The following is a 24,645-nucleotide window of genomic DNA, read 5'->3' as shown; positions in this document are numbered from 1 at the left end:
TTCCTATGCACGGCAGATACTTAGTGTCTGTTTGCTATATGCATGAATCTGAGATTTTAAAAGAGAACATCTCCCCCCCGCCCAAAGTGACCCATGTTCCCACTTGACATCATGACAGCCACATGTGCCCCAAGGATCCAAGTGACTCCAAACACTGGGCTTCTCCATAGGCAGCAGCTTGTGTGTTTAACAACACAGCTCAACTAAAGTTCCTTGTAAGTGAGACAGAGTAATGAGTGTGGCTTTGGCCGAAGACCAGGTGCCTGAGGATAATTGCTGGGAAACTGAGCAGCAATTTATTAACAACAACCATACAAATAATTGAGGGCTCGGTCTGTGCCAGACACTCGGCTGAGTATTTTATATACATTATTTCTGACTTAATCCTCACACCCGCTGTGGGTTAGGTATTAGTTACTCCCACTTTATAGATGAGGAAGTTGAGGCTTAGAGAGATTAAGTCATGTGCCTGAGGGTCACACAGCTACTACTGATAAAAACTAACACTTTGTGAGCATTGACTGGGTGCAGAGACTGCTAAGCTTTTCCGGGAATTATTTTCTTGAACTTAATCCTTACATCAAACAACTCTAGGAGGTAGGTAGGTGCATTACTGTTAGAAGCTGCAGATCTAGAATTTGGGCACAGGTGTGTTGCCACCAGCATCTAGTGCTTACCCCGTGAGCCTTACACTTGCAGAACTGTCTACAGAAAGTTTTGCAAACACTCTTCCTCTGAGCCTGGTACCACATACATGAGGGTAGATGCTCGGGGCCATGGTCCTGCCTGGAACGTGCTGTCATTAGAATCCTAGATTTAAAAATTGTTTTTAATTTTTTTAATTAAATATGAGTAGATACAGAAAACATTGATAAAATATGCATAGGATATAAAGAATAGCAGTGCTCCCAGCCGCCACCATTCACTTTTTTAAAAAAAAGCTTATTTTGAAGTCCCCCCATGTGCCCATGTCTTTCCTCCCTCTTCAGAAACTTCTGTATTTTTTTTTTTTTTCGCTCAACTTTGCATCTGTGTTGTACCATGTAGAAATGGCACATTCTTTGTCACGGTTGTGCAGTCCATGTGCTGTGGATATTTCACACTGTTTATTCATTATAACGCTGAAAATTTCCAGCTATAGACATTTGGATTATTTCTAATTTTTGCCTTTTTTGTGGGTACTACTAGAAATGTTCTTGTGCATGCCTTTGGGCATATGTTTATCTGAGATATAAAACCAGGAGAGGAATTGCAGGGGTCATAGGGTGTGAACATTTCAAATTTTTCTAGAAAATGCCAAATTGTTTCAAAAAGTGTTTACGTTGATTAAATTTCTTCATGTAGCGTTTCAATGTTCCAGTTTTTCTAGGTCCATGAATGTCAGAATCTTAGGGCAGAAAAGAAACAGGGTCCATTTTCCTTATTATCTGGATAGAGACAATGTAGGTGCAGACAAGTAACGTGATTGGACTAAGGTGATGTCACCATTCAGCAGCAGAGCCTGGACAAGAACCCGCAAATCCCCTGACTTTTTTCCTCCACCTGCCTTGGCTCATTTCTCTCTCTCATCCCCCCTTCTCAGGCCGAGGTCCCAGGGTGTGGCCACCACGACACCTCGCGCTGTTTCCAGGGCCAGGCCCAGCAGTCAGAGCTGACTCAGCCGGGGTCCCCGTCGGTTCCAGAGGATGAGGCTGCTCCGCAGACGCCACATGGCCGTGCGCCTGGTCATGGTGGGCAGCGCCTTCGTGCTCTTTCTCTTCATCCTGCAGAGGGACGTAAGTGGCAGGGAGCAGGCCACAGAGAAGCCATGGCTGAGGTCCTTGGTGAGCCAGAAGGACCACGTCCTGGACCTCATGCTGGGGGCTGTGCACAACCTCAGGGACTCGATGCCCAAGTTCCAGATCAGGGCTCCGGAGCCCCAGCAGACACTGGCCTCCACCAACCAGTCCTGCCTCCCAGGTTTCTACACCCCAGCTGAGCTGAAGCCATTCTGGGAACGGCCGCCACAGGACCCCAATGGCCCTGGGGCAGATGGGAAGGCGTTTCAGAAGAAAGACTGGACGCCCCAGGAGACCCAGGAAAAGGAAGAGGGCTATAAGAAGCACTGCTTCAATGCCTTTGCCAGTGACCGCATCTCCCTGCAGAGGGCCCTGGGGCCGGACACCCGACCCCCTGAGTAAGTAGCACCGCATCCCGGGGTGAGGCCAGGATTCTGCCAAAGGCGTGCCTGGTATGTCCACAGCCAATGGAAAGGGCCGACAGGGATTTTATTTTATATCAATATTTATTTATTTATTTGGCTGCGTCGGGTCTTTGTCGCGGCGCTCCAGCTCAGCAGTTGTGGCACACAGGCTTGGTTGCCCCAAGGCATGTGGGATCTTAGTTCCCCAACCAGGGATCAAACCTGCATCCCCTGCACTGCAAGGTAAATTCTTAACCACTGGACCACCAGGGATGTCCCTGACAGGGATTTTAGAATGTGGGCAAGGGTTTCCTCTAGGCCCTCATTTCTTTTCCTGAGCCACTTTCGTTATCCCAGGGGTTGGGATTCAAGGGCATCATGGTCAGGCCAGAGTCTCAGGGAGACCTGTGAGAGTGACAAACGATTGCGAAGGTGACAGGATCCAGAAAAAGGAACTCCTGACGGGGACCACAGCGGGCCGAGGGGTGACTAGGAGTGCCTGACTGCAGCCCACAGATGTGGGGGCCTCACCCTCTGTCGAGAGGCTGGAGACCACAGGACTGTGCCGCTGAGCTCCTAACCAAGGACATTTCCCGAAAGCGGGCCTGGTAGTCAGGATTGCTGCTCACCTCCTGGTTTCTTTCAGTGAAGACTCATAGGGCCATGAACTCATTCCAACCAATTATTTGAACCTGTTTGTACTTTCAGTCCTGAGCAGTGAACCAGCTCTTAGATCTTTGAGCTGTAGCCACTTCAGTCTGTGCTCTTACTGGCCTCCCATCAAAGGTTTTGCGTCTTTCTCGTGTAGGCATTGTCATTCCTGACTCAAGAGGAATACTGTTTTTTGGCCTTTTCTCACATGGCAGTTAGGGACTTCCTCAGTGGCTCAGCCACAAAGGATCTGCCTGCAGTGCAAGAGATGCAGGAGGCCTGGGTTCCATCCTTGGGTCACGGAGATCTGCTGGAGGAGGAAATGGAAACCCACTCCAGTATTCTTCCCTGGAGAATCCCATCAACAGAGGTGGGCTGCAGTCCATGGGGTCGCAATGACTGGGATGCAACTGAGCCTTCATGCCCACACATGGCAGTTTCCATTGTCAGGTTCTTGATTCTTTAGGGCTGGGAACCTGGAGTTCCTCAGATTTGGACCAAGTATTAGAGGCCTAGAACATGGAGCCACCCTGAGTTACCAGGACTCTTCACAGGGAAGGGCAGTGGGCCTGAGGGCAGCCAGTGGAGGAGGTCCGGGAGTCTTCTCTGGAGGGCCCCTGAGAAATCTCTCTGACCAGCAGAGGGAGTTTAAAAAGGGCCTTTAGAGACTTCCCTGACAGTCTAGGGCTGAGACTCCCCACTCCCAGTGTAGGGGGACCAGGTTCAATCCCTGGTCAGGGAACTGGATCCCATATTCTGCAACTAAGATTAAAGATCCTGCATGTTGCACCTTAGACCCAGTGCAGCCAAATAAATAAATAAGTACTTTTTTAAAAGAAAGAAAGGGCGTTAGGCTGCACAATTCCTTGAGATCCAGCATTGACACATTCCCAGCCCCACCTGAGATGGTGTGTCGGGGAGGGGGCAGTGCCGCCTAGTGCCCCAGAGTGGTTGGAGTGGATGAGGATAGAGAAAAGTCACAGGAAAGTGTTTGTGATAATAGTATCAGATTACAGGGAATTCATGAGGAAATGGGTTCGAGTGGAACCGTTCATAGTAAAGAGTAAAGCCTTTCTTTCCCTCTCACTGAATATGGAATTCGTAGTCACTTTTTCCAGATGTCAGAGTTGCCCTTTGTTACTTTCCCTCTGGGACCTCAGCGGGGGGGAATAGGTTTTGGGGTTTTTTGGGGGGGATCGTCTGTTTTTTGCCATGCTGGGTCTTCGTTGCTGTACACAGGATCTTTGATCTTAGTTGTGGCATGAGGCATATTTCAGTTATGGCATGCAAACTCCTAGCTGCAGCACGTGCAATCTAGTTCCCCGACAAGGGACCGAACCCAAGCCCCCTGCATTGGGAGTGCAGAGTCTTAGCCACCAGACCACCAGGGAAGTCCAGAAAGAGAGGTTTTGGAGTGGGTTGGTTAGCACCTGTGCAGAGGCTTAGAGTAGGTGGCAAATAGTGGATAAACTGGAAAAAGCATGCAGCTACTCCCAGCTCCAAAGGGGAACATAGGCTGGGGTTTCCGAGGAGCAGAGGAATCTGTGGACAGAGCCGTCCTGCCCCCGGGACTACCGGGGACCCGGAGAACTGTATCTGCACTTTCGCCCTTGCAGGTGTGTTGACCAGAAGTTCCGGCGCTGCCCCCCACTGCCTGCCACCAGCGTCATCATTGTGTTCCACAACGAGGCCTGGTCCACTCTGCTGCGGACGGTGTACAGCGTCCTGCACACCACCCCTGCCATCCTGCTGAAGGAGATCATTCTGGTAGATGATGCCAGCACGGACGGTGAGGCTAGGGGGCCCCCGAGGAGGGGCCTGGGGTCTCCCCTGGTACTCTGGGAAAGAGGGCCTGCCGGTGTTCCCAAGGGAGCAGACACTGCCTCGTGGCCTGTTGTGTGGCATTCCAGCTCATCATAAAGGTCAGGAGCAGGAAGAAGGCAGGTGGGTGCTAGGGGGCAGGTAAGCCACATTCCTGAACTTGATTTGCATTTGACCCCTGAAGCTCCAAAAGCTTAGCTGTTTTGGCCTCAAGGCTTCCCTTAGAGCTGCCAAGCCCAACCCCAATTCAGAAATGCAGAAAGTAGGGACGGGCCTTCCCCTCTGTTTCCCACCTACTGGACCATTCTTTTGCTCTTGAAGATTCCATCTCAGAAGCCCTTCGTTGTAGTTGGTAATAGGCAAGTGAGTTTGCTCACCAAACTTCCACAGTTCAAAGCATTTCCACAAACATCTGCTGAGTTATTTGCGCCTGGTGCTGCCTTAGGCGTAGGAGATGACATGACAAATGACAAATTAGACAGATCTCGTCTTGAGTAGGCTAACAGCCCTCATAGTCAGATGACTGCTTACAGCACCAGCCGTGGTGGTGTGACCTGGAACACACCCTAGCGGGCATGAGAGGACACGGACTTGAGAGTCCAACACCCAGGAACTCAAATCCTAGCTCTGACTTTTCCTAGCTCTGTGACCTTGGGCAAGATACTTAGCCTCTCTGAACTTCCATCCTCACATTTTTTTTGTTTTTTCAAATATTTATTTATTTGCCTGTGCCAGCTCTTAGTTGAGGCGTGCAGATCTTTAGTTGCAGCATGTGGGATCTAGTTCCCTGATCAGGGATCAAACCTAGGACCCCTGCCTTTGGAGTGTGGAGTCTTAACCACTGGACCACCATGGAAGTCCTTCAGTCCCTTCTAAAAATGAAGATAATTGACTCCCTTGCAAGGTGGACAAGGGATCAGAGATAGATGGTAAATGAGATTGTTCATGTGCTGTGGAGTACTTAGTTTCCAGTAAGAGTTCCATATGCATTCAGTTCAGTTTAGTTCAGTTGCTCAGTCATGTCTGACTCTTTGTGACCCCATGAATCGCAGCACGCCAGGCCTCCCTGTCCATCACCAACTCCCGGAGTTCACTCAAACTCATGTCCATCGAGTCGGTGATGCCATCCAGCCATCTCATCCTCTGTCGTCCCCTTCTCCTCCTGCCCCCAATCCCTCCCAGCATCAGAGTCTTTTCCAGTGAGTCAACTCTTCGCATGAGGTGGCCAAAGTACTGGAGTTTCAGCTTTAGCATCATCCCTTCCAAAGAACACCCAGGACTGATCTCCTTTAGAATGGACTGGTTGGATCTCCTTGCAGTCCAAGGGACTCTCAAGAGTCTTCTCCAACACCACAGTTCAAAAGCATCAATTCCTCGGCGCTCAGCCTTCTTCACAGTCCAACTCTCACATCATACATGACCACTGGAAAAACCATAGCCTTGACTAGACGGACCTTTGTTGGCAAAGTAATGTCTCTGCTTTTGAATATGCTATCTAGGTTGGTCATAACTTTCCTTCCAAGGAGTAAGCATCTTTTAATTTCATGGCTGCAGTCACCATCTGCAGTGATTTTGGAGCCCAAAAAAATAAAGTCTGACACTGTTTCCACTGTTTCCGCATCTATTTCCCATGAAGTGATGGGACCAGATGCCATGATCTTAGTTTTCTGAATGCTGAGCTTTAAGCCAACTTTTTCACTCTCCTCTTTCACTTTCATCAAGAGGCTTTTTAGTTCCTCTTCACTTTCTGCCATAAGGGTGGTGTCATCTGCATATCTGAGGTGATTGATATTTCTCCCGGCAATCTTGATTCCAGCCTATGCTTCTTCCAGCCCAGCGTTTCTCATGATGTACTCTGCATAGAAGTTAAATAAGCAGGGTGACAATATACAGCCTTGACATTCTCCTTTCCCGATTTGGAACCAGTCTGTTGTTCCATGTCCAGTTCTAACTGTTGCTTCCTGACCTGCGTACAGGTTTATCAAGAGGCAGGTCAGGTGGTCTGGTATTCCCATCTGTTTCAGAATTCTCCACAGTTTATTGTGATCCACACAGTCAAAGGCTTTGGCATAGTCAATACAGCAGAAATAGATGTTTTTCTGGAACTCTCTTGCTTTTTCAATGAATCAGCGGATGTTGGCAATTTGATCTCTGGTTCCTCTGCCTTTTCTAAAACCAGCTTGAACATCTGGAAGTTCACGGTTCACATATTGCTGAAGCCTGGCTTGGAGAATTTTGAGCTTATTTTATTCTTTGTATGGGAGCAGTGCACTGTGGGAGATGTTATTTCTGTGTGGCCTGGCTGAGACATCCACATTGGATTAGAGCTTCACCTGGAAGCCCGAGTGTCCAGGGAGAGAAGAGATGTTTCAGGGCAGCCCCAGAAGAGAAAACAGCATCAGCAGAGCTCAAGAGACATTGGTATTTGTTCTGTGGGAAATGACGCTAAAAAGATGTTGAGTGAAATCCTTGCATGCATGCTAAGTCACTTCAGTCATGTCCGACTCTTTTCGACCTCATGGACTGTGGCCCACCAGGCTCCTCTGTCCATGGGATTCTCCAGGCAAGAATACTGGAGTGGGTTGCCATGCCCTCCTCAAGGGGATCTTCCCAACCCAGGGATCGAACCTGTGTCTCTTATGTCTCTGGCATTGGCAGGCAGGTTCTTTACCACTAGCACCTCCTGGAAAGCCTGAATGAAATCCACACCGTGCTGAAAATATTTATTTGGGGGGAAGAAAATGAATCACTGAAGGTGCTTAAGCTGGAGAGTGACCTCGTCTCAGAAAGGTGGCAGCTTTGGGGAGGGTGATTGTCAGGAAGAGAAACAGAGGACCTGAGTCCAGAGAGGAAGTCCTGACAGTCACTCAAGCATGAGATGCCGGGGCCAGAACTAGAAAAGCACTGTAGGACCCCTGCAGCAGTAGGCTGGGGTCCTCTAGGAGCTGCACCTTCCTCCCAGGTGGCAAGTGGGGTCTGGGCCCTCCCAGTTTGGCTCCCTATACCCGTGCTCCCATATTGAGGGCAGGAACCACAGGGGTTCCTCCGGCAGCCCAGCTGCTGATACACCCTTTCCCTTCCCAGCCCCCTCCTGCCCCCTGGGAAAGAGGACTAGAGCCAGGGAGGACAGAGGGAGGAGGCGCTGAGTAGGGGTCTGTGAGCCCGTTTCCTCTGGGAGCTCCCACTTTCCTGGGAAGGGCAGACAAGTATCAGAGATGCGTGAAAGGGTCTGGTGGACAGGGAGCAGAGAGATGAGCTTGTGGAAAGGGAGGGGCAGAGAGTCTGGCAGAGAGGGTTGGGACTTGGGAGCGGCCTCTGGGGAATCTTAGGAGCAGTAGAATGGTTGTAAGGAACAGGAACCAGTGTATCCATTGCCCTCCAGCTCAAACTGGGCTGTCTTGTAACCCTTATTCCCACAACCCTGAGTGGCCCATCCCTCAGAAGTTTCTCGCCTTGAAACACATGTGGTGGAGTTTTCTAAACTGTCTCAGCCTGTCACTCAGAATTGTGTAAGTAAAAGGCACACTGCCCAGCTGGGTGACTCCTCGGACCAGGCCAGCCAATGACATAGTGCCAGGCTGGCATGGGCAGTTTCAAAAAGGCAGAGTGGCCTGTGCCTGTTAGGGGGACTTGGCAGTAGCTACTCCAAAGAGCCTGCCGCTCTCGGGCCACCAGACATGTTCCCATTCCTTCCGGTGGCCTCTCCCTTGTTGCCCTGGACTGTCTCAAAGAGCCGAGTCCAGCATCTCAGAATCTCCTGTCTGAAAAACCAGAACCAGCCGTTCTTACTTTCTTGGGTCCTGGCCTCCTGTGACAATCTGTTAAAAGCTATGCCCTTCTCTCTAGAGGGCTTCCCAGGTGGCTCAGTAGGTAAGGAATCTTCCTGCCATGCAAGAGTCACAGGGGATGTGGGTTTGATCCCTGGGTTGGGAAAATCCTCTGGAGGAGGGCATGGCAGCTGACTCCAGTATTCTTGCTTGGTAAATCCCATGAACAGTGGAGCCCGAAGGGCTGCAGTCCATGGGGTCCCAAAGAGTCAGACACGACTGAAGCGCCTAAGGACACAGGCAGTCCCTAGAATAGCGCACAGCTGCTACAAGGGTGCACACACCCACATTTGTGATTTCAGGGAGTTTGTGGACCCCAGGATAAACCATCCTACCTTGAGGGCTTTGAGACTTTAGAGAGACTTTCAGCAAAGAAAGAAAAATATCCTCAGATCCACGGTAATCTCTGCAGCCATAGCGGGATAAAGTTCCCCCACAACTGACCGTTTGATCAGATTAACTGGCTCTCATTACACACTTGAGGGCTGTGTCTGTGCTGAAATTCAATGTCCAGGCTCTCTGTCCTCCTGTCCAGGTGCCCAGCAGCATGGTTTGAGCACAAGCGTACAGGCATTTGATACTGGGGGGCAGGTATCAGAAAGAGGTCTGGAGCCAGGCTGAAGAGCTTTTTCTTTTCCTACCTCACAGTCCTTTCCCAGGCTCAGGCTTCCCTCCTGCATGGCCAGGTCAGCACCTGAGGCCCACCCTTGATCTGGCATGTTTCACAAGCTCCCCAAAACTGGCCTTTCCAAGCCTGTCAATCTACCATGCTCCCAACAGGGCTTCCCTTGTCCAAAGCCCCCCTCTGCCCCAGGTGGGGAGGCTGAGGCAGGGAACCTATGCTGCCCTCCTGTGGGAATTCACTAAATGAGGGGGAGGAATTCAGACACTTACCAGGGACCCAGAGAGCTGAGCAGAAATAAGAGCAGGGTGACTGCAGAGATGTGAGCAAGGAGGCAGAAACAGCACTGGTGCAAACTGAGTTTACAGAGGTGAACAGCGCTGAATCGCAAGACCTTTGCGAGCAGCAGTCAGTGTTTGGACTTTTAGGGGGTATGTGGTAACATATACATAAAATTTACCATCTTCACCATTTTTAAGTGTGCCATGCAGTGGCATTAAATACATTCTCATTGTTGTAAAACCATCGCCAGAACTCTTTCAGCTTCCCAAACTGAAACTCTGCGCCCATTAAACAATAACTCCCTATTCCCAGCACCCCAGCCCCTGGCAACCCCCATTCCACTTCCGGTCTAGGAACTTGACTACTCTCGATACCTCGTATAAGTGGAATCATGCAGTGTGTGACCTTTTGTGTCTGGCTTATTTCACTAAGCATAACATCTTCCAGATTCATCCATGTTGTGATGTGTCAGAATTTATTTCCTTTTTAAGACTGGAAAAGGGCACGACCAATCCACTCCAGTATTCTTGCCTGGAGAATCCTATGGACAGAGGAGCCTGGTGGGCTACAGTCCCTGGGGTCTCAAAGAGTCAGACACGACTAAAGTGGCTGAGCACACACAGAGCACACATGCATGTCATTGTTAGTATAGTTCACATTTTTTATTCATTCATTCACCCATGGAGATTTGGGATTGTTGCCACATTTTTGGCTATTGTGAATAATAGCCATAATATTGCTAACCACATGGGTATACAAATACTTGTTTGAGTCCTGATCTCTATTATTTTATTAAATACCCAGAAATGGAATTGCTGTATTATATGGTAGTTCTTTGTTTAACTTTTTGAAGAGCTATCATACTGTTTAGATTTTTTTTCTTAATTTTTGGTGGCACCCTGAAGCATGTGGGACCTTAGTTCCCCGACCAGGGGTTGAACCCATGACCCCTGCATTGGGAGATGCAGTCTTAACCACTGGACCAGCAGGGAAGTCTCTGGAGTCTTTTTTTTTTTTTAATGGCTGAGCTGGGTCTTCATTGCTGCACAGGCTTTTCTCTGCTCGTGGAGAGTAGGAGGCTACACTCTGGTTCTGGTGCGCAGGTTTCTCATTGCCGTGGCTTCTCTTGCTGCAGAGCACAGGCTCTAGGGCACTCGGGCTTCAGTAGCTGCAGCACATGGACTCAGTAGTTGCAGTTCCCAGGGTCTAAAGCACAGGCTCAATCGTTGTGGCCCATGGGCTTAGTTGCTTCAGGGCATGTGGGATCTTCTGGGATCAGGGATCGAACCTGTCTCGGCTGCATTGGCTGGTGGTTTCTTTACCACTGAATCACCAGTGAAGTCTTGGATTCACTTTTTTAAGTGAAATTTTAAACCATTATAGTGACATGATCTGATGCGTGGTTTTGAGAATTCACTGTGGGTGCTGTGTCAAGAGGAGACTGGGGGCGCTTCCCTGGTGGTCCAGCGGTTAAGACTATGTGCTTCCACTGCAGGAGGCATGGGTTCAATCCCTGATTGGGGAACTAAGATACCACATGCCTCACAGCATGGCCAAAAAATAAATAAAAATAAAAACTGACGCAAAAAAAAAAAATCTGTGATGAACAAAAAAATCAAAATTGAAAAAAACAAAAAAGAGTAGATTGGGAAGCGGCGGGGTATAGAATAGAGGTCAGGAGATGTTAAGACATTATTGCTGAGGTACAGTGAGGATGGAATACTGGCCTTACTTGCTGATGGACATTGTGGGGAGTGGGAAGAGGAGGAGAGTTTAGCACAATTCCTAGGTTAGAGCAGCTGTTGGGATAATGGTACACAGGGGAGGCTGGGAGGGCAGGTGGGGAAGAAATCTGGGGTTCATTTCAGGCGTGTTAGGTTTCTGGGTTTTTTGTTTTGTTTTGTTTTTATTTGGCCACAAGGCATGCAGGATCTTCCCCAACCAGGGATCAAACCTGTGTCCCTTTCAGTGGAAGCGCGGAGTCTTAACCACTGGACCGCCAGAGAAATCCAGTTTTGTGGTTTGTTAGACATCCAAGTGAAGATTTAAAGCCAGGAAAAAAGGCCCAGGGGCATCTGCATATAGATGGTATTCCACACAAGGGACTGAGTAAGGCGTATATAGGGGAGCTCACAGGAGTCTTGTAGACTTTGATTGTGAGGAATGAACCTAAATGAGGAGGCTGCTCACCTGGGGACTGTAAGAGAGAATGGATGGGCCCATCTGTCCTCCATGCTCAGCTTTGCTGCACTCCGCTCTGGGGTGGCTGTCCAGTGGGTCCAAAGAGGGACATTACTCAGGGGTGTTGTCTCACCCCCTTCAGAGAGCCTGAGGCTCAAGCCCAGAATTCCCAGGTCCCGCCTAGCCGCCGGGATTGAAGAGAAGGGGTGGGAGAAGGGCTCTGTAGAGCTCAGGCGCCCCTGACGTTCACGGCTCAGTGTGTGGCGGGCCATTACCACAAAACCCACTTCCTCTGATGTTCTGTCTCCGGGTTCTCTCCATCACATGAACTTCCTGTGAGCACAGCTGTGTTCTCAGGGGAAACGTCAGCCATGCTGAGAAGGCAAGGCTGCCATGCAGAGTTCCTCCCACCTCCCTGTTAGAGCCCACGCTGGGGCCTGTACCTGGAGGATGAGCCTAGGAGCTCTGAGCAGGCAGGACCCAGACCTGCCCGGGACAGTGGCTGGCACCTGGAAGCGTGTTTGCAGGTATACGCTAAGTGAGTGCTGGGCTGAAGCTGCCAAATGAGGCTAATTTTGACTCATAAACCCCAGGGACAATACTTCCTATTTCGTAACATTTTAATCTTCACGTGGGTGCTCAGTCGTTCAGTCATGTCAGACTCTTGGTGACCCCATGGACTATAGCCCAGCAGGCTTCTCTATCCATGGGGATTCTCCAGGCACGAATACTGGAGTGAGTTGTCATTTCCTTCTCCAGAGGATCTTCCCAATCCAGGGGTCAAACCTGTGTCTCTTGGGGCTCCTGCGTTGGCAGGTGAATTCTTTACCACTGAGCTCCGTGGCAAGCTCTTTAATCTTCACAGAGAAGATTAAATAAGAAAGTCAGCATGGAAGCATCTGGTCCCATGACTGGCATGTAGTAGATGCTCCAGTATTTGGACACAATGTGTGTGTGTGTGTGTGTGTGTGTGTTTCAAAGTGGAGAGAGGGACTTCCCAGGTGGTCCAGTGGTTAAGACTTTATGCTTCCACTGCCAAGGACCCTGGTTCAGTCCCTGGTCAGAGAACCAAGATCCCACATGCCACATGGCATGGCCAAAAATAAGAAGTAGAGAGGGAGAGATCAACCTGCACAAAAACAGCCCCCAGTTTGTGCAATATGACGCTGGGAGCAAGGCCTAAGCACTGGGCTGACCCCATACCCTCGAGAGAGGAAGGATGCAGTCAGCCTTCACTCCTGCCCCACACCACCACTTCTGAAACCACAGGCCATCCATTCTGCACAGTGGGGAACAGAGCAGCTGCACAGATAAACCAAAACAGCACTTAATGAATCATCACTACGATTTGGACTGTTCCAAGATGGATTGCTTCAGAATAGGGTTATTTTTTAAAACTATGTATATATTTTAAATCTTGAGTAAGTGTATTTTATTTTTTATTATTTGTTTATTTGGCTGCACGAGGTCTTAGTTGTGGCACACAAGATCGATCTTCTTGCGGCATGTGGGGTCTAGTTCCCTGACCAGGAATCGAACCTGGGCTCCCTGCATTGGGAGTGCAGAGTCTTAGCCATTGGACCACCAAGGAAGTCCTTAGGGCTATTTTTAATGCCCTGAGGGTTTCTGACTGATTTACAAGGGTCCTGAAGTGAGCCCTCTCTCAGAATGAACTGGAAATCTCATCAGATACCCCGCCCTTCAAAGAGCCTTCCACACCCCCTCTCCAATTCGGCCGTTGGCCCCTCCTGCAGTCTCCCCCAGCCCTGCGCCACCTCTGGCTGTTCCTTCATCACCTACCCTGCAGTCACCCGCTCCCTGGGCAGACAAGCTCACTGCTGTGCCTGGCTATGCAGGCACTGGGTATCTGGTTTTTAAATTTAATTTAAAAGCTGTTCTGCATCATTTCATCTTCCTAAGAATTCCACGTGCAGAGGAGGTAATAAAGAGGATTAGAGTAAGACTTCTTGCTGCTGTCCCAGAAGCCAGAAATGAACACTTGTGTATGCTCTACCTGTCAGGCTTGCTCTGAAGAGCCTGGGAGACAGGGACTTGGACACAGAGAAATGACTGCCAAACCCTCCGTGTGGAAAGGAGGGGAGGCCTGAGACACAGCTCTGCAAATCTGGAGCTGAGAGGGAGCTGAGGCCAAAAGAGGCATCCGAGAGCCGTCAACAGAAGTTTATACTTGATTTGAAACCAAAGAAACATAGCTCTGAGGTCCTGTCTCTGACATCAGAGAAGTCGCCCCGGTACACAGACACAGGGTGGGCACTGCGGAGCCAGTGGAGTGTCCTGGCAAGGTGGCCATGTGCTGTGGGAACCTCCTCCATCCCCCGACGCCCACCTTGGGCTTCGGTGAAGTTGTTCAGCACAGTAGGTGCGAGAGAGGGTTAAAATGCAGGCCTGCTGGAGGCCTGAGAGTGCCCGGACCTGGCACCCGCAGAAGATTATGTGTGCTTCCCTTGTAGCTCAGTCAGTAAAGAGTCTGCCTGCAGTGCAGGAGACCGGTTCAGTTTCTGGGTCGGGATGATCCTCTGGAGAAGGAAATGGCAACCCACTCCAGTATTCTTGCCTGGAGAATCCCATGGACAGAGGAGCCTGGCAGGCTGCAGTCCATGGGGTTGCAAAAGTCGGACACGACTGAGCAACTAAACCACCACCAAGTTGCTTCTGTTGTGTCCGATTCTGTCCGATTCTCCAGGCAAGAGTACTGGAGTGGGTTTCCATGCTCTCCTCCAGGGGATCTTTCCAACCCAGGGATCGAACCCATGTCTTTTACGTCTCCTGCATTGGCAGGCGAGTTCTTTACCACTCGGGCCACCTGGGAAGTGCAATGGGGGGTTAGGTTTGTGACAAAGTGTTGAGGGGGTGGCAATGACCCTGTGCCTTCCAGAGTACTTGAAGGAGCCCCTGGAGCAGTACGTGAAGCAGCTGCAGGTGGTGCAGGTGGTGCGGCAGCAGGAGAGGAAGGGGCTGATCACTGCCCGGCTGCTGGGGGCCAGCGTGGCCCAGGCGGAGGTGCTCACCTTCCTGGATGCCCACTGTGAGTAAAGGGGCCGGCCCGGCTCGGCCCCCCTTCCCTCCCTGGCAGAAGGAAAAGCTGGGACCCCCGCATCACCCAGGCCCCTGCCTGCTCTGCTGTCCCAGGAGCGAAGCAGGCTTGGGACTTCCCCAGATTCTTCTACCCTTCTCTCACCCCATTCCCTAGGATGGTTATCAGGAGGCACGCACAGCCCTAAAACCACTAAAACTAAAACCTAAAACTGTGGTGACCCCTCAGTTGCTGGGAGGATGCTCTAGAACCCAGACACTCCTCTCCCCACTCCCCTGATCTGTACCTCATTCTGAGCTCAGCCCCTCGGACAGGCTCCTATTACCTCTGGGCGCTGTTCGGTGTGGCCCTTTCCACATGGAACGGAAGGCCTGCTTTTTGCCCCCAAACAATACACTTCCCTTGCTGTTGTCAGGGGGGGGAAAGTGTCCCCTGAAAGCAGTGATACGTATTCTGAGAAGCTGTAGACTTGGAGTCAGAAGACCTGGATTTGTGTTCTGACCCTGCCATTAACTGAGCCTCAGTCTTCTCCTTTATCAAGTGGGATAAGGATGCCAGCCATACTCACCAACAAAATCATCACTCCAGGGGCCAAATCATCTCTGCGGTTCATCAGAAATCCCCAAGGGGTGATTATTCTGCAGCTAGAGCTGAAGCATGAGGTGCAGAGACCCCAGGGAGAGGGGCACCCCCTCATGAGACCCTCACTCGGGTGGGGAGAGTCAGCTGAGTGGCTAGCCTGCAGACCCTGAAGACAGCCCTCTACGGCCTCCCTGTGCCTTTGAAGCCTCCATGTTACTCCCCTGATACCTCTGTTCTCCCCTCCAAAGCCACTTCCACCTCTCTGGGAGGAGGGGCAGGGATAGGCGGGTCCTGGGAGATCTCTGTCCACTCTCTGTGGCTGTGGAGCTTGCACGTGTTTTCCTGCCTACCACTGGGGAGCGGGCACTTGTCTTCCTGGGGCTCCCCACTGGCTGGGGGGTGCAGGCTGGCCGGGGGGCAGCACCTTGACTGCTGTCTCCTGGCCCCGGCCTGCAGGTGAGTGCTTCCACGGCTGGCTGGAACCCCTCCTGGCTCGCATCGCCGAGGACGAGACGGTGGTGGTGAGTCCGAACATCGTCACCATTGACCTGAACACTTTTGAGTTCTCCAAGCCCGTCCAGAGGGGCCGAGTCCAGAGTCGGGGCAACTTTGACTGGAGCCTGACCTTCGGCTGGGAGGTTTTACCGGCACGAGAGAAGCAGAGGCGCAAGGATGAGACCTACCCCATCAAGTAAGTACCGTAGCCTTGTGCGCCCCCAGCCTGGCCTCTGCAGTCACAGGGACCCGGGCCATCTCAGGTCAGCGTTTATTAGGTGTTGTGTGAAGAGCTTAGCATATTTAATCATCATCCCCTTGAGGTAGCTACTATGATTAGCCTGTTTTGCAGATGAGAACACTGAGGTTCCTGGTAGTTAACAGTTGGCCCCAGACTATACCACCCTGGAAACTGGGGGAGCAAGAATGCCCATCCCACTAGTTGGCCACAAGCCTGTGTCCCCACCATGGTGCTGTCCTGCCCAGTACATAACAGTTGGCCCTCACTCTCCATCTTCCTTGTGCCAGGCCCTGGGTTCAGGGCTTTCTGTACTTTGTCTCATTATTTCTTCCCTACAGGTAGAAAGGACATGACTGCTGCTTGCAGAGAGATAGTGGGTAGAGACCATTGTAAAACAGCCATTATAATAAGAGTGGGTGATGTGTGCAGCCAAGTGGCCATCTTTGAAAAGACTGAGAACGTCTTAAAGGAAGATAGACAGATGTCCTGCAATTGGCAATGTGTTGCAGTTGTCCTGAACTTTTTCAGGAAAGGGCCAGATAGCAGATATTTTAGGTTTGGCCAGGCTAGGGCGTCCCAGGTGGCGCAGTGGTAAAGAATCTGCCTGCCAGTGCAGGAGATGCAAGAAATGCAGGTTCAATCCCCTGGGGTAGGAAATGGCAACTTACTCCAGAATTCTTGCCTGGAAAATCCCAGGGAGAGAAGAGCCTGGTGGGCTGCAGTCTGTGGGGTTGCAAAGAGTTGGACACAACTGAGCACGTACACACATACATACATGCAGCTACAAAAAAGAATCTTTCCAAAATGTAAAAACTATTCTATGCCAGAACCTTAGAAAGTCAGGCCAGCTTTGACCCACAGGCCACAGTCTGCCAGCCCCTGAGCTAGAAGGCAGGTGCTTGAAAGCTTATCCATCGTTTGATGCCCAGCTGGGTTTGCCTTCTCCCAACACACCCACCCTGCTCCTCCCTCTCAGACTGCCGTGTGGGTGCTGTTGGAGACCACAGACGTCTCAACCAGACTGAGTTGAGGAGTGAGTTTTAGAGTATCCATTGCTTCTGGATTATCTGTACCACTGTTTTTCTATACTGGCCAGGAAACTGAAGGTTCAACCAAACATATACCAGGGGTGGTGGGAAGCAGAGGTTGGGGATATAGTGAGCAGAGTTGGGAGGGAAGCCTTTTTCCCCTTCCATGTCCCTAGATCCTAAGAAATGCTGCCCAGAGCCTCAGTAGAGAGGCTGCAGGAAGGAATCCCATGGATCTGGAACAGCCAGCTGCTCTGTCTCCTTTGGAAGGAAGAGAAGCAGCAGCAGAAGGGGCAGAAAGGAAAGGAGAAGACAGGAGAGAGAAAAGAAATTGGAACTCCCTATTGATTCTCTGCTTGATTCATAGATGTCTTTTGTTTGGGATGCACAGCAACAAAGTCCCCTCCCCCCAGGCTAGGGACCAGGCACACAGTGGCACAGTCAGGGACAGGGCACCTGGCCCCCACCCATCACTGACGTCCCCTGCTCTGATGTCCAAGGACCATGCAGCAGGAAGACAAAGCTCCAGTGTTTGAGGAATGAGTCTGCCCCCTGGTCCGAATGCCCTGGTGCTGTGCTTGCTTGCCTCAGGCACTTTGCTGGGTACCCGCCAGGAGACCTGCAGGCAGCACCCTCCCTTCCTCCACTCCCAAAGTTAACAGGAGACTAAGGAGAGGTGAGGACCCAGGGGACCTCAGGAAGCAGGTCCTGGCAAATACAGAAGGTTTTCTCTGAAAATACAGAGAGTTTCCAGAGGTTGCCTATTGGTTGTGGGTCTGTAGTGACATTCCCCGTGTAATTTATCCTCAGAGATAATTTGTCAGTGACTTCTTAGTCAGAGGGACCTCCCAAAACCAAGAGACAGGGACTTCCCTGGTGGTCCAGTGGTTAATATTCTGAGCTCCAAATGCAGGGATCTGTGTTTGATCCCTGGTGAGGGACCTAGCTCCCATATGCCACACTAAAGATCCTGAGTGCTGCAAATAAGACCTGGTGCAGCCTAAATAAGTAAATAAATACTAAAAAGAAAAAAGCCAAGAGACGGGCTTAGGTCCAGGAGACCCTCAAGAAGCAGCCAGTTAGTTCCAAAATGCTCATCTAGGGTCCAGGACTCTCTGAGCCTTACTTGGGCTGGCTTAGAACCCCCTAGGAGAAGCCAAAGCCAGGAACAAAAAGCCTGCCTGAGCTTGAGGGTTTCCCAACCGAAATTCCTTCCAGAAGGTGCTACATGAGCCAACCTCAGGGCAACGAGAACAGCGGTAGGGTAACACCAACTTCAGGCTCCTGTGTGGTTGCCTTGACTAGTCAGCCAGTGAATACGGATTGAGGCCCTGCTGTGTCTGAAACACCTTGACTGATCCTGGGCTTACACAGAGGGTTTCTGCTTGGCTGTGCCACATGGAGCCGCCCACTGAGGGCAGCAAAGCCCCATCGAAGCCAGCCTGGCCTGCCACAGAGACCAACTGTGACTGATATGTGTGCACTCCTGTCTCCCCAGCTCCCACCCCTGCCTTCAATCCTTAGCTCAGCCCCTGTTGTGAGCAACGTGGTATCTAAGTTCTTGATGTTTTGTCAGTTTATCTAAATGTGGGTCTGTGCCTCCCTGCCTTTGTCCGAAAGCCAGAATCTTTTTGTAATCTTCAAATGCTCCCTTTAGTCCAAATTGAGTTTAATTTCACCTCACTTCCTACCTTGTTTCCGGGAGCACCTACGTCCAAAACCATTTTCACAGAGCTTCTGATGACTGAGTATCTATTGTGCTTTATGAACTTTGCTGCCAGAAAGCAAAAGATGGTGACTTTTCTCTCAGCTACTACCCTCTCTCTCTACTGATCTCTTTACTCTGTATGACTAATACATAGCACAACCGCAGGTAGCCTGTGTGTAATATATCCAGTTGAATGAGTAAATAAGTGCCTTTTATTATTATTTATTTACTTACTTACTGTTGGCTGTGCTGAGTTTTCATTGTTGCGCGTGGGCTTCTCATTGTGGTGGCTTGTCTTGTTGCAAACAACCGGCTCTAGGTACGCCGGCTCTCCGAGGCCTATAGAATCTTCCTAGACCAGGGATCGAACCCATGTCCCCTACATTGCAAGGCAGATTCTTAACCACTGGACCACCAGGGAAGTCCATGAGTACCTTTCAGAAGACAGTCGTGATCTTTACATCTCTCTTGGACCCAGTCCTAGAAGGCAAAGAATAAAAGCTCAATAAACATTTGCTAAGTGAATGAGGTAGTGGCTTCATATCCCAGACGAGAAGAAAGGAGGAGGGAGGGAGTCTTAGAAGATCTGCGGTGAGTCCGCCCCTTTCCAGGCTGGGCTCCGCCCCCCCTTTACCCCCAGAAGATGCACATGCTTTTCCCTCTGTCTCTCCAGATCCCCGACGTTTGCTGGTGGCCTCTTCTCCATCTCCAAGTCCTACTTTGAGCACATCGGTACCTATGATAATCAGATGGAGATCTGGGGAGGGGAGAACGTGGAAATGTCCTTCCGGGTGAGAGCGAAGAGGGCTTCGTGGGGGAACCACAACGTCCCGGGGTACGGATGACCCAAGACCCTGTCTCTTAGGCAGCAGCAGGGTTGGCATATCTGGAGCTGAACTTAGAAGGGTGGCTCTTCCCCGTCATGGCTCCACCTTTCCTCTGCCCCCCACCCCAACCCCCCGTCCATGGCAGTAGGGCCATGGGACTCAGATTGGACATATGGGAAGAGATGACTGGGCAGAACCCCTCAGAGGGAAGGGATAGTTGGGTAACAGGGAACGGACATCTGGGGACCAGTGACATCTTTCATGACGTCTGTGGGAACAGAATTAGGGTGAAGGTGGGACAGGTCAGTAAGCAGTCATTATCCTTTTACTGGAAAAACCAGGCTCCACTTTCCAGGTCAGAGTACACATGCCTTGGTAGCTTTGGAGCTACCCTCCCCTATGCTCAGTATGCTCTTCATAACTGTAAGAGAAGATGATGGCCCAAATTCTGGTGGACCCCAGAACTCTGAGAGATTCCAGGAATAAAGCAAATCAGGATTAGGTTAGCAAGAAAGGCTTCCTTGTGGTGAAATCGACAAAAATCTCTGACCAGGGGAAAGTAATTAACAAGGAAATGAGCTTGCTTATGAAGTCATTTGGATGGCATCTTCGACTCAATGGACACGAGTTTGAGCAAACTATGGGAGCTAGTGAAGGACAGGGAAGCCGGGTGTGCTGCAGTCCATGGGGTTGCAGGGAGTTGGGCACAACTGAGGGATTGAGTAACAACAGTGAAGTCACTTATCACAATGCCTGGCATGTATAAGCACTTCATTGACATCATTGCTGTTACTATGGCTATGATTATGCATTTCTGTTGCTGCTGTATGAATAGCACTGAAACATGTATATTACCATATGTGAAACAGATTACCAGTCCAGGTTCGATGCATGAGACAGGGTGCTCAGGGCTGGTGCACTGGGATGACCCTGAGGGATGGGATGGGGAGGGAGGTGGGAGGGGGGTTCAGGACGGGGAACACATGTACACCCATGGCTGATTCATGTCAATGTATGGCAAAACCACTACAATATTGTAAAGTAATTAGCCTCCAATTAAATAAATAATTAATTAATTAATTAATAAAATTAATAACAACATACCTCCCAGTATAAAACCTAAAAAAAGAGAAGAAGCAAGCAGAAAGGGTGTCCTAAACCAGCCCTCTGACAGAGAACGGTCACCAGCTTAGCACCATAATTCCCAGGGTCCTGATTCTGGGCTAGTTCATGAGCCTCTGACCTCTGTTCAGTCTTTCTGTAAGGAGGCTACTGTACTAAAGGTCAGGTGATTGCCATAAACCACCTGATGGTGGCTTTTGATCAGTGCATTGATGCTTTGATTGGGTCACAAGTCCATCTCCATTTGAAGGAGCTTGAGTTCCTGAGTTTCCAGTAACACTTGAGTGAGCTGATAAAATCACCTTTCTGGGTCAAAAAGCCAGGTGGCACCAGAGCTCAGAGTAGGTAGATGGATGTAAACTTGGCCATCTGTCTCTTCTCCAAAGTGGGCCCTGGTAACCCTCAGGACCCTGCAAATTTCCACTTGCTTAAATCAAAAGTGAACCACATCAGAGAGCCAGGGATTGTGTAGTTATGGCCTGTGATGAAGCCTGCTGCCGCTGCTGTTAAGTCGCTTCAGTCGTGTCTGACTCTGTGCGACCTCATAGACGGCAGCCCACCAGGCTCCTCCATCCCTGGGATTCTCCAGGCAAGAACACTGGAGTGGGTTGCCATTTCCTTCTCCAATGCATGAAAGAGAAAAGTGAAAGTGAAGTCGCTCAGTCGTGTCCGACTCTTAGCGACCCCATGGACTGCAGCCCACCAGGCTCCTCTGTCCATGGGATTTTCCAGACAAGAGTACTGGAGTGGGGTGTCATTGCCTTCTCCAGTGATGAAGCCTAGTCAGTGTCTTTTTTTCCAGGGGGAGAGAGGGGCATTTCCCTGATTTCATGGACCTGGGGTCTGGCACCCTGGGAATGGAACAGAGTTGCTTGGGGTAGGTTGTCCCACCCACCTGCTGAAAACCCCATCCCATCTCATCTTACGGCAGGTGTGGCAGTGCGGCGGCCAGCTAGAGATTATCCCCTGCTCTGTGGTCGGCCACGTGTTCCGTACCAAGAGCCCCCACACCTTCCCCAAGGGCATCAATGTCATTGCTCGCAACCAAGTGCGCCTGGCTGAGGTCTGGATGGATGGCTACAAGGAGATTTTCTACAGGAGAAATCTGCAGGCAGCACAGATGGCCCGAGAGGTGAGAGGGGGGGATGCTCAGGAGATGTTAAGATGAAGAGAAGGGCATAATCACAGACCCTGATCCAGGGCTTCATGAGGCCCACTCAGCTCCGCCACCCGGTGCCTTTACCCCTCAGGCCTTGGGAGCTAGAGCCCAGGCTCTATTTTGGAGGCTAGAGAATGAGGAAGGGCAGGCTTTGTTGTCCCTGCCTGGAGAGCCCTAGCAACTTTAGAAGGGGAGGGAGATGAGATTTGGAAGAAGAACCTCTTACAGGAAGAATGACTTTGCTCTGAGAAACTAGGAATTGAAGACTGGAGTAAAACTGAGAGTTCACAGGAGATGGGGAGTGCTATGGGTGGGGATCCCAAAGCCAAGGCAAGGGGTTTGGGATTAGATGTGGAGCCGAGCCAGGGACCCCAACTGACTGGGAATGAGCATGAGACGCATTCTGGGAGAAAGTGGTCCCAGAAACCCTAGGCTACATCTGCCCAGACAGGAAGGCCAAGACAAGTGAAACTGACCCTTTGGGGGCTGCCTTAATTGACAGAAATCCTTTGGCGACATTTCGGAACGACTGCAGCTGAGGGAACGACTAAACTGTCGCAACTTTTCCTGGTTCCTGGACAACGTTTACCCGGAGATGTTTGTCCCTGACCTGAAGCCCACCTTCTTTGGAGCTGTGAGTGTTGAGAACAAATATGCCTACCCATCATCCCAGAAGCCCCTGGAGAAGTTTCAGGACCACTGAGCCCATAGCTGGATGAGAAACAATCGATTTTTACTCTCTACACTCGTTTATCCAGGAAGGGGACCTGGAGGCCACCCGGGCTTCTAGAGCTAGCTGAAAACTTCATAAGGAGGAAACCACCTGTAAGCAGTGATTCTCACCCACTCACTTGCATCAGTCACCAGAAAGGCTTGTTAAGACACTGCGTGTTGATTCAGGAGGACTGGGATGGGGCCTGACAATTTGCATTTTTAACAGCCCTCAGGCGATGCTGAGGGTCGGGGGATCACACTTTGAGAACCACTGCTCAGAAGGACATTCCTACAGGCTGAGGGCTTCTCCCAGAGACCTGACTGGTTGCCCACCCTGCCCTTGCCCAGCCCCTGGGTTCTGCACCTCATTTGCTATTCACTCCAGGCATCTGGGTTAATAAGCGAGGGAGGAAGGTCACAGAGGGGGAATGCAGCCATTTAGATTTATTCCAAATGGACCCCACACTACAAACCTAAAAACCCCCTCACTGTGTTCCCCTGGGCTCCCTCTCTGCTCACCATCCTGCAGCTCAAGAACCTCGGCGTGGATCACTGTCTGGACGTGGGAGAGAACAACAACGGGGGAAAGCCCCTCATCCTGTACACCTGCCACGGCCTCGGTGGCAACCAGGTACACAGCCCAGCCCCTGACTGGCCTGTCTCCCGGGCACCTCCTCTCTGCACACACCCCCTTTCTCCACACAGAGTAGTCTTTCCTGAGGACTAGGGCACGAGAGATCCAGAAAAAGGAGGAGATACCAGTCCTGCCCTCAGGAAGCCCCCAGTCTGAGGGGAAACGCATGATACAGACAGATAAGGTCCTAAGTGTGGATCAAGGGCATCCAGAGAGGAGTGAGCGGCAGTGCTGGCTGGTAGAGAGGGGCTGGCGGGGAGGATTGTTTATCACAGGAAGCGTGCTGGAGGATGTGAGCTGCTGAGTGATGTTTTAGGGTGACTGTGAAAATTTTTTGAGCCCGTTCCCTCACCTACACTCAACCTTTTTTTTTTTTTTTTTTTTGCTATTTCCAGGAGGCCCATTTATTATATTTTTTAAGTGATGAACTTTTGACTTGACTTTTGAAATTTATTTATTTTTGGCTGATCTGGGTCTTCATTGCTGCACACAGTCTTTCTTTAGTTACAGTGCTTGGGCTTCTCATTTCAGTGGCTTCTCTTACTGCAGAGCACAGGCTCTAGGGTGCTCAGGCTTCAATAGTTGTGACACCTGGGCTCAATAATTGTGACTCAGAGGCTCTAGAATCCAGGCTCAGGAGCTGCGGCACAGGGGCTTAGTGTCCCAAGGCATGTGGGATCTTTCCAGATCAAACATCGAACCGGTGTCCCCTGCATTGCAAAGTGTATTCTTAATCACTGGACCACCAGGGAAGCCCTTACATTCAACTATCTTCAATGCGTCCCCTGCCCAGAAGCTACCACTCTGATCCTACCACCCATCAGTGACCCCAAAACAACTCCCTACTGACACCTCACAGTTACCTGCACCCACTGTAAGGGCCTATTTTCCCCGGGCTACAATGTCCAGCTCTTTCCTGAGGAATAACTAGTAACCTCCCCGGCCCCAGTTCTTCAATCTACCCTGAAGGCCCAGTGTTTGATAAGTAAGAGGCACTTGAAGCAGAGCTGAAGGAAGGAAAAAGTGGCAGGGGACACTGAATAGGATGCCAATGTGTGCAAGTGAAGACAGAGTCATTCTGAAGCCATTTCCTGTACCACTGGCCTGCACAGTGATTTTAGGTGGTATACTGGTGAGCATTTTTTCTATAAAGAAAGCTGAGTGCCAAAGAATTGATGCTTTCGAACTGTGGTGTTGGAGAAGACTCTTGAGAGTCCCTTGGACTGCAAGGAGATCCAACCAGTCCATCCTAAAGGAGACAGTTCTGGGTGTTCATTGGAAGGACTGATGTTGAAGCTGAAACTCCAATACTTTGGCTACCTGATGCCAAGAGATGACTCATTGGAAAAGACCCTGACGCTGGGAAAGATTGAGGGCAGGAGGAGAAGGGGATGACAGAGGATGAGATGGCTGGATGGCATCACTGACTCGATGGACGTGAGTCTGAGTGAACTCCGAGAGTTGGTGATGGACAGGGAGGCCTGGCGTGCTGTGATTCATGGGGTTGCAAAGAG

The 24,645-nt window shown here is 50.6% G+C and overlaps 1 protein-coding gene and 1 non-coding gene across 3 annotated transcripts in view; one reads left to right on the top strand and one right to left on the bottom strand.

Moving 5' to 3' along the window:
• The window catches only part of GALNT6 (polypeptide N-acetylgalactosaminyltransferase 6), a 38,694-nt gene that overhangs the window by 10,111 nt on the left and 3,938 nt on the right, over positions 1 to 24,645 (top strand). For both annotated transcript variants that reach the window (XM_006058497.4, XM_006058498.3), the window contains exons 3-10: positions 1,583 to 2,176; positions 4,450 to 4,622; positions 14,463 to 14,612; positions 15,660 to 15,894; positions 19,349 to 19,466; positions 21,556 to 21,756; positions 22,286 to 22,417; positions 23,027 to 23,128. In XM_006058497.4, coding sequence (XP_006058559.1) covers positions 1,686 to 2,176; positions 4,450 to 4,622; positions 14,463 to 14,612; positions 15,660 to 15,894; positions 19,349 to 19,466; positions 21,556 to 21,756; positions 22,286 to 22,417; positions 23,027 to 23,128 — 1,602 coding nt within the window. In that variant the 5' untranslated portion in view covers positions 1,583 to 1,685. The remainder of the gene's footprint in view (positions 1 to 1,582; positions 2,177 to 4,449; positions 4,623 to 14,462; positions 14,613 to 15,659; positions 15,895 to 19,348; positions 19,467 to 21,555; positions 21,757 to 22,285; positions 22,418 to 23,026; positions 23,129 to 24,645) is intronic.
• TRNAG-CCC lies at positions 13,085 to 13,157 on the bottom strand. Its single transcript has one exon. It is a non-coding gene; the product is annotated as a tRNA-Gly (tRNA).

Source organism: Bubalus bubalis, chromosome 4 (genome assembly GCF_019923935.1).
Source record: "Bubalus bubalis isolate 160015118507 breed Murrah chromosome 4, NDDB_SH_1, whole genome shotgun sequence".
In the NCBI taxonomy this organism is placed as follows: Eukaryota; Metazoa; Chordata; class Mammalia; order Artiodactyla; family Bovidae; genus Bubalus; species Bubalus bubalis.
The sequence above is the reverse complement of the archived record's forward strand: the minus strand, read 5'-3'. Positions and strand labels throughout refer to the sequence as shown.